Source organism: Lepisosteus oculatus, chromosome 2 (genome assembly GCF_040954835.1).
Source record: "Lepisosteus oculatus isolate fLepOcu1 chromosome 2, fLepOcu1.hap2, whole genome shotgun sequence".
NCBI classification, from domain to species: Eukaryota; Metazoa; Chordata; class Actinopteri; order Semionotiformes; family Lepisosteidae; genus Lepisosteus; species Lepisosteus oculatus.
The window spans coordinates 74,552,173-74,561,221 of record NC_090697.1 but is presented as its reverse complement, the minus strand read 5'-3'; the positions used below and the strand labels follow the sequence as shown (position 1 = coordinate 74,561,221).

Below are 9,049 nucleotides of genomic sequence, written 5' to 3'. Positions count from 1 at the left end.
GAATGGAGCAGGCAGTCTGGAAGGGGGAGAATGATCAATTATTTCAGCTTCCTGAACCTGTGCCCTTCAGTAGACTTGCCCAGACACTGGACACTGACCGGTCCGCACACGTCTCAGCCCCGCTGGTCAGCACTGGACACTGACCGGTCCCCACACGTCTCAGCCCTGCTGGTCAGCACTGGACACTGACCGGGCCACACACATCACAGCCCCGCTGGTCAGCACTGGACACTGACCGGTCCGCACACGTCTCAGCCCCGCCGGTCAGCACTGGACACTGACTGGGCCACATACATCACAGCCCTGCTGGTCAGCACTGGACACTGACTGGTCCGCACACGTCTCAGCTCTGCCGGTCAGCACTGGACACTGACTGGGCCACATACATCACAGCCCCATCGGTCAGCGCTGGACACTGACTGGTCCGCACACGTCTCAGCCCCGCCGGTCAGCACTGGACACTTACCAGTCGGCACACATCACAGCCCCATCGGTCAGCGCTGGACACTGACCAGTCCACACACATCACAGCCCCATCGGTCAGCACTGGACACTGACTGGGCCACACACGTCACAGCCCCGCCGGTCAGCACTGGACACTGACCGGGCCACACACGTCTCAGCCCCGCCGGTCAGCACTGGACACTGACCGGTCCGCACACGTCTCAGCTCTGCCGGTCAGCACTGGACACTTACCAGTCGGCACACATCACAGCCCCATCGGTCAGCGCTGGACACTGACCAGTCCACACACATCACAGCCCCATCGGTCAGCACTGGACACTGACTGGGCCACACACGTCACAGCCCCGCCGGTCAGCACTGGACACTGACCGGGTCACACACGTCACAACCCCGCCGGTCAGCACTGGACACTGACCGGGCCACACACATCACAGTCCCGCGGGTCAGCACTGGACATTGACCGGTCAGCACACATTACAGCCCCACAGGTCAGCACTGGACACTGACTGGGCCACAGACATCACAGCCCCACCAGTCAGCACTGGACACTGACTGGGCCACAGATTATAGCCCCACCGGTCAGCACTGGACACTGACTGAGTCACACACATCACAGCCCCATGGCCTCTGTCTGCTGCCCTGAGCGACTCGTCAGGTGATAATAACCATCCTTTAGGAACAATCTCTTGAATGTCTTTATTAACACATTGGCTTCTCTAAAGAGTTCGTCTCTTTTTTTTACAACAGTAGATACATCAACACACATTTAAAAATAAAAATTGTAAATTTAAATCTTTAACATTTTTACAATCTGAAAGTTTCATTCGGCAGAAGCTTATCAGGGCAGGGGAGTTTGTAACTAAGGTTTCATCCTCAGAAGAAAATTTGCTCTGTTTTTTCCTCTGCAAGAGACGTGATAAAGGAGGGTGAGGAGAGTGAGATTCTGGCGCTCCAGCAAAGTCACTTGTTTTTCTCCTCAGCATAGATCTGGAAATTTAATTGGAGGAATTAATTGGGGACCAAATTCTGCACTAGAGCATAACGCTTTGAGAGGTGAAGTGTTCAGTGAGGCTCTGTGTGTTCAGTGTGAGAGCTGGAGTGTTCAGTAAGAGGTGGAGTGTTAAATGAGGTCAGGAGTGTCCCGTGAGAGCTGGAGTGTCCAGTAAGTGTGATAGGTCAAGAGAGCGGCCAGGCCTGGTCCAATGTCCAGCCCAGCAGGTGGTCCAGGTGCGTTTGTGAGCACTGGGAACTAACGGGGCCTCCACGAATAAAACCAGCAGAATCAGCAATCATTCCTCCCCAGGACGCCCCGATCTAGAATCGTCTGCTCTCAGGGACCTCCTGTGCTCTGCCCCAGCGACGGTCCCAGCGTGGGAGCACCACAGCGCCAGGCAGAGGCACCGGGGAGACTATGGGCCAGGCGCCACCTGCCCGGCTGTGAAGGAGCTCCGGGCCGCGTGCTTGCCCTCCTTTCAGAAACGGAGGCCAAAGGGGGGACTTGTGAGACCTGCTGGGTTGTGGCTGTCCAGGACCAGGGCTGGCCTCACCAGCGCCTGTTCAGAAAGCTTCTTGATTGCCCAAATACTCATGAATACGGGAAACATTGTTCTTCTTAACACAACAGTTTGCATTCCCTGTTGTCACCCCAGAGGATCCCAAAGTGCTTATGGGGGGGATCCACTTCACCCCCCACACCCCCCTCCCACTGAATTGCAACTCCAGCCCCACTTCACAGCACGTCGGGGAGAGGAGTGAGGCAGCACCGCAGCAGCGGAATTCAGGGGCGCTCGAGGAAGGCCAGACTCTCCGGAGACCCCCGCCCGACCCCGCCCTCTCTCCGCTCCCCTCCCTCGCCCCCTCACTCCTTGGACACGCGGAGGTAGACGCGGCTGCAACAGCGCCCCACGCTGGCGCACACCGGGGCCACCAGCACCTCCAGCAAGCTGGCCCACAGGGAGCGCAGGGGCGGCAGGCTGATGGTGCACAGCTGGATACAGGGCATCACGCACCTGGAGGGAGGAGACAGACAGAGACAGGCGGGGGGGGTTGGCATGGAGAGTACTGCTGCGTCTTTCATCACCTCTGTTCAGGACTGTAATTCAGCAACATGGATGCTCATTCGTGGCGGCTCAGTGGTTTGCATTGCTGTCTTGCAGCTCTGGGGTCTTGGATTCAATTCCTGGGGAGCTTTCTGTGTGGAGTTTGCATGTTCTCACCCTGCCCCAATGTTCGCGTGTCTTTCCTCCAGGGGCTCCAGTTTCCTCCCACAATCCAAACACATACTGGTAGGTTAATTGGCGTCTGGAAAAATTGGCCTTGGTGTGAATGTGCCCTGTGCTTGAACTGTGGTGGAGCCTGTCATGCGCTATATACCATTGCTTGCTGGTATAGGTCCCGGCTCCTGCAAGACCCTGAATGAGATGAATAGGTTGGAAAATAAATGGATGGTTCTCTTCTGTTGCATTTTTAATGTGTGTCAGTACATTAAAGGGAATGTGGGATTAGAGACAGGCAGGAAGAAAACAGGGAGTTGGACTTCAAAAGCAGGAATGAAGCCTCACGCTTTCAGCTAAAGAACGGGGTGAGATTGGCACCCCTCCCCCCCACCACCTTCACACCCCTCACCAGATGTGCACACAGCTGAGGCAGGCGAACAGGAAGCCAGCCAGGAGAGAAACGGGGATGGCACACAGCACGGAGATACCGCGGTAGCACCAGAGCCGAGTCGCCTCAAACACGATGTCACTCCAGGTCCACACCCGGTCGAAGCTGTGGAAGGAGGAGGGCTCGGCCAGCACATCGTTGAACTCCACCTGTAGTGTAGACAGAACTCAGTCACACTGAGCCACCGCAGTGTGTGTGTTCACCCTCTGTCTCAGTGCAGTGTGTGTGTACAGGAGTGTGTGTATTAACCCCTCTGTCTCAGTGCAGTGTGTGTGTTAACCCCTCTGTCTCACTGCAGTGTGTGTGTTAACCCCTCTGTCTCAGTGCAGTGTGTGTGTACAGCAGTCTGTGTATTAACCCCTCTGTCTCAGTGCAGTGTGTGTGTACAGCAGTGTGTGTGTTAACCCCTCTGTCTCACTGCAGTGTGTGTACAGCAGTGTGTGTGTTAACCCCTCTGTCTCAGTGCAGTGTGTGTACAGCAGTGTGTGTGTTAACCCCTCTGTCTCAGTGCAGTGTGTGTGTACAGCAGTGTGTGTATTAACCCCTCTGTCTCAGTGCAGTGTGTGTGTACAGCAGTGTGTGTATTAACTCCTCTGTCTCAGTGCAGTGTGTGTGTACAGCAGTGTGTGTATTAACCCCTCTGTCTCAGTGCAGTGTGTGTATTAACCCCTCTGTCTCAGTGCAGTGTGTGTGTACAGCAGTGTGTGTATTAACCCCTCTGTCTCAGTGCAGTGTGTGTACTAACCCCTCTGTCTCAGTGCAGTGTGTGTGTACAGCAGTGTGTGTATTAACCCCTCTGTCTCAGTTCAGTGTGTGTACAGCAGTGTGTGTATTAACCCCTCTGTCTCAGTGCAGTGTGTGTGTACAGCAGTGTGTGTATTAACCCCTCTGTCTCAGTGCAGTGTGTGTATTAACCCCTCTGTCTCAGTGCAGTGTGTGTGTACAGCAGTGTGTGTATTTACCCCTCTGTTTCAGTGCAGTGTGTGTGTACAGCAGTGTGTGTATTAACCCCTCTGTCTCAGTGCAGTGTGTGTGTACAGCAGTGTGTGTATTAACCCCTCTGTTTCAGTGCAGTGTGTGTGTACAGCAGTGTGTGTATTAACCCCTCTGTCTCAGTTCAGTGTGTGTACAGCAGTGTGTGTATTAACCCCTCTGTCTCAGTGCAGTGTGTGTGTACAGCAGTGTGTGTATTAACCCCTCTGTCTCAGTGCAGTGTGTGTATTAACCCCTCTGTCTCAGTGCAGTGTGTGTGTACAGCAGTGTGTGTATTAACCCCTCTGTTTCAGTGCAGTGCGTGTGTATTAACCCCTCTCTCTCTGGTACCTTGAGGTGCTGGTTGACTCCGCGGGGATCCCGGAGGTCGGGTTTGGGAGGGGGCTCTGCAGGCAGCGGGTCAGGAGCGCTGCTCCTCACGACGTTGCCCTCCTCCCCGTCGATCTTACACTCCACCAGGTAATCATCCGACAGCATGGCACGGCAGGAAGGGGTGGCTGTGGGCACCGCAGAGCACAGAGCTCAGTTTCAATCCACAGTGGCATCCAAGCAACCTCCTTGAATGCTTCTCCTAGACTGCTTTCAGTTAAAGAGACCTCTAACGGTAGTTTTACTGTCGATGCTGTGGATGAAATGAAGTCCAGAGCTGGTCAACAATGCACAGCCTTTAATCCTAGCCTGATATGCAAACGACTGTGGGTTTCCACTGGGAAGAAGGCTGAAATCTCTGGACAATGAAATTTGAGGGTGTATTTTGTAATTAGGGGGTGGGTCAAACTCTTATTTGACATTGGTAAATAAGCGTGTTGAACTTAATGAGGTTGGAACTCTTGTGCTAATGTAGGACCGTACATTGCTCACTCATGACATGCTGTAACAGCACTGCTCGAACTCCAGCACTGTCCAGTGCAGACTACCACTGGGCAGCAGTCTGATCCAGGACAGGTCTGAGCATGATCTGAAAGCTCTAGCATGAGGGTGGACACCAGGTACGGGAGATTTCAAGCCTGATATATTATCTTGAGTGAATTTACGGAGGTTACCATACTTTAAATATGGTAACATGGCCAGCAGCCATATCACCCTGCAACTCACAGCTGGCAGCCCACTGGAGCTCAGCAGGTGGGAGCCTGGTCAGTACCTGGATGGGAGACCTCCTGGGAAAAACTAAGGTTGCTGCTGGAAGAGGTGTTAGTGGGGCCAGCAGGGGGCGCTCACCCTGTGGTCCATGTGGGTCCTAATGCCCCAGTATAGTGACGGGGAGACTATACTGTAAACAGGCACCTTCCTTCAGATGAGATGTAAAACCGAGGTCCTGACTCTCTGTGGTCATTAAAAATCCCAGGGCGTTTCTCGAAAAGAGTAGGGGTGTAACCCCGGCTTCCTGGCCAAATTTCCCATTGGCCCTTACCAATCATGGCCTCCTAATAATCCCCCTCTATTAATTGGCTACATTACTCTGCTCTCCTCCCCACTGATAGCTGGTGTGTGGGGAGTGTTCCAGGTGGGGCTGCACACTGGTGGGGGTGGAGGGGATCCCCATTACCTGTAAAGCGCTTTGAGTGGAGTGTCTAGAAAAGCGCTATATAAGTGTAAGCAATTATTATAATTATTAATTATTATTAAATATGCATACGTGCAGGATTACCATTCTGCTTCATCGGCACTCAATACACAGTTAAAAGCTGGAGTAGGTCAGCAGGCTATCCACTGGGAATCTAATTAGAGTCACAGGCCTCTACCATAACACTCTGTGCTATTAGTAGTGTGCAGGACAGCATGCCATGAATTGAATGGCAGACAAACTTAAGAATGGAAGCAAGGCTTCCACTGAGCAGCAGCCAGTGGTCTGGGATTGCAGCACGAGCTCTGGGCCCCTGTACACACTGCACTGGTGAGGCACTGGAGCCCATTCAGCTCTCATCAGTGACAACTCGGGTGTGAAGCAATGATGATGACATCACTCTGAACAGGTGCACCAATGCACCCCCGCCTGGCACGGCTGGCGGTGCCGCCTGGGGTCCCCAGTCCCCCCACTGACACCCCCGGAGCGCGGAACGGGACGCGGGCCCAGTGGTGGGGGTGTCGACTCCCCTGTGAGCTGCTCTGACAGTGGCTTCCGTCGTTAACAATAATTAACGGCCACCAGATGACTCAAAGGGTTGCAGGTGACAGGGTGACCGTCCGAGAGCCTGTGAGCTCTGGCCAGCGGGCAGGGAGGTGCTGGGCACTGGGGCAGTCTAACGGGGCAGGAGAGCCTGGCACTGTCCCGACCACACCCACACAGCAGGACACAGTACTCACTGCAGGACTGCAGCAGCTTCTGAGTCTTCTCCTTCTGGGGTGACTCTCACCTCCTCCCAAACGTGGGATCCGCACAGCCGTCGCCTGTCTCGAACCCGGAGCTCCTCTCTGCACTGACACGCCCCTCAGAGGCCTTTGGCGATAGCAGAGGTGGAGAGCAGGCTCTCTGTAGTGTCTTGAATTACTTGCTTCAGACCTTCAAGGAGGGCTCACTAACGAACATGTACAGTGTAGTTTAATGAACACCGTTCATTAATTACTGCATCTGTGTTCAATTTTGCTGTTGCGGAACTGCATACGACTGTTTTTAATATTACAGTAAAGTATTAATGTGTGTGCATGGATGCATATATCCATGCACATAAATACTCTACTGTAAAATAAACTGTACCATATATTAAATACTATACTAACACACAAACTCTCTTTAATTTTCTCCAAAGGGAATTTTCAACTAAGAGGACTAGCAACCCTGGTATTTAATGTTCTTTTAAACACCAACCCATGTTGTCTAAATTTAGAGGACTAATTCTGTCTCCGATCAGCCCGCAGTGCAAGAGCAGAGACCCCCAGCCCTCATACTCACGCCAAACTCCAGGAGATCCCTGTCCAGGCTAGATCTGCCCTCGTCCCCTCCCGCCGGACGTCGAAGAAATCGCGAGGGGAGAGTTACAGGCGTGCTTACAGGAGTCCTGGGTGGAAAGGGCAGTGCCGATCGCCACGGGGTGCCGGGCAGGTTTTCCCAAGCTCTCCTGCTCGGGAAGTGGGAGAGTGGCCGCTGTGGGGGGCTGGCAGTGACCGCCCCTCCCTGCCTGGCTGTGGGGGTGCGTGCGAGAGCGCAGTGCCCAGGCGCAGAGCAGGGCAGGATTAGCGCACCATGACAGCTCGGCTATTTTGGGGCGAGGAATGGGCAGGGTGGGGTAGGTGGGAGAGAGAGATGGGGATCACATTACAGGCTGAGGCTCTGCTGCTCCTCAGCGCTGCCTTCCTTGATCTGTCCCCAGTTCTCTTACCCCTTCCCACAAGCCGAACCAAGCTCCCGACTGGCTCTCATGTCCTGCCCATCTGCTGCCCCTGCAGCACCAGGGTGGCCGTCGGGACTGTATTTGGGGCTGGGTGCACAGGGCATGAAATTCTTCCTGTCAGTGAATGTGAACCTGCAAGCAGCTCAGCTTTGTCACATCATTTCCACCCTGTAGCCTGGTCTTGGTTTGTCTCAGAAGCTCAGCAAGGCAAGGAAAATACCGCGTTGCTGCTGTAAGTCATGACAGTGAACCAGCAGGTGGCACTATTTCCTACACTGTGGTGTCTATGACGGAGGCTGGACCTAGTCAGTACTGGAATGGGAGACCAAGTAGAACCAGGTTACTGCTGTAAGGGGTATCGGTGGACCAGTAGGTGGTACTCTTCTACAAGAACGCAATATTTCAAAGGAATGTTGTTCTTCAGTTCAGACATTAAACACGAGCTGACTACCTGGTCAAATAAAGATATCAGTGATGCAGTTTGTAACAGTCGGGGTCTTAACCATAGTGGTCTGAGCTTGAAAATCTGGCCCTTCTAAATTTTCTCCTAATTTAACTAGTGAAGTAATTCCTCTCTTCTGTCCTTGATCTGCCTCAGCAGTGGAGCTGCAGGAGCAGAATGGCTGCCGTCTGTCTCCCAGGTGGGGCTGCAATTTTGTGGGGTGTGAACTTACATCCCTCCTATAGGTAAAGCATTTTTAAACTCTTTTTATAAAAAAGCACTTTTAACAAAAGGCGGTGAGACAGCCTGCCTCATCGGCATATCGGTTGTCCCACTCGTTACCAGATTGAAATATTTGAACAAAGTCGTCTCTTAAACCATTGATACGCTTTACTGATTGAATGTTTCTGACTTGTCTTTTGCAAAAACATGTGAGGTTTAAAATATGTCCTGTTTCAAAACACTTCTGGGGTTGTGTGTCAGACAGCACCTGTAAAGAAAGCAGAAGAACAAATGTTTTCGGATGTGAATTAAAGTCACATGGCTGCCTGTTGAAATCTCATCCAACGACAATTGGAAATAAAAACGAATGTGGGAAGAAGGAATGAGGGGGCGTGTCCCAGAGCAGGAAGGGGCGGTCCTAGAGCAGGAAGGGGCGGACCTAGGATAAATGGGAGGGGATTTGGGAGGGAGTGGTACAACAGCAGAAAAGGGGAGTGGCAGTTTACTGGGGCAGGAGGACGGCACCAGAGCATGTGAGTGCATGTCAGAGCAGGAGGCAGAACCCTCCCCCCCGACCAGGAGGACCACAGATCAGGAGAGGGAACAGGCGTCAGATGGGGTGAAGCAAAAGAACAGAGGAAAGTGAAACATCAGAGTGGCAGACAGGGGGGGTTCCCAGTGGGGAGATGATGGGTGGAAGGAGGGGGTTACTAGAGTTGGGAGGCTGGTAGGCATTGTAGATTTAAGCACAAACTAGACAGATGCAGACTCTTCCAGTTCTTAATGAAGAACTGCACTTATGCAGATCTCATATACTGCGTACACACTACCTTGCCACCTTGTTTACACTGGACCTCCTGTATTGAAGAGTTGTGTATCATAATTGTCAAGCAGAGCATTGTCCTCAATGGACCATAGCCATGAGCGAGTACAG

The 9,049-nt window shown here is 52.9% G+C and overlaps 1 protein-coding gene across 2 annotated transcripts; it reads right to left on the bottom strand.

The window, feature by feature from the left end:
* Nucleotides 1–1,142: 1,142 nt before the first annotated feature.
* Nucleotides 1,143–7,628, bottom strand: cav4b (caveolin 4b). Of its 2 annotated transcripts, none has more exons than XM_069183352.1 (5): nucleotides 7,013–7,628; nucleotides 6,477–6,638; nucleotides 4,453–4,619; nucleotides 3,091–3,278; nucleotides 1,143–2,474 (listed from the first exon to the last, which is right to left on the bottom strand). In XM_069183352.1, exons 3-5 carry the CDS (start codon nucleotides 4,597–4,599, stop codon nucleotides 2,324–2,326), a joined length of 486 nt encoding a protein of 161 aa, XP_069039453.1. In that variant the 5' UTR covers nucleotides 4,600–4,619; nucleotides 6,477–6,638; nucleotides 7,013–7,628; the 3' UTR covers nucleotides 1,143–2,323. The 2 variants fall into 2 exon arrangements, with proteins under 2 accessions (XP_069039453.1, XP_069039452.1); XM_069183351.1 differs by having other exon boundaries at nucleotides 6,427–6,638; nucleotides 7,013–7,481.
* Nucleotides 7,629–9,049: the final 1,421 nt, after the last annotated feature.

Excerpts from the sequence above, each read along its gene's own strand:
- cav4b (XM_069183352.1), bottom strand. The coding sequence starts at position 4,599 with ATGCTGTCGGATGATTACCTGGTGGAGTGTAAGATCGACGGGGAGGAG. Across the intron at positions 3,279-4,452 it reads GAGTCAACCAGCACCTCAAG|GTGGAGTTCAACGATGTGCT; the intron begins GTACCAGAGAGA and ends TCTACACTACAG. Across the intron at positions 2,475-3,090 it reads CTCAGCTGTGTGCACATCTG|GTGCGTGATGCCCTGTATCC; the intron begins GTGAGGGGTGTG and ends TCCTCCCTCCAG.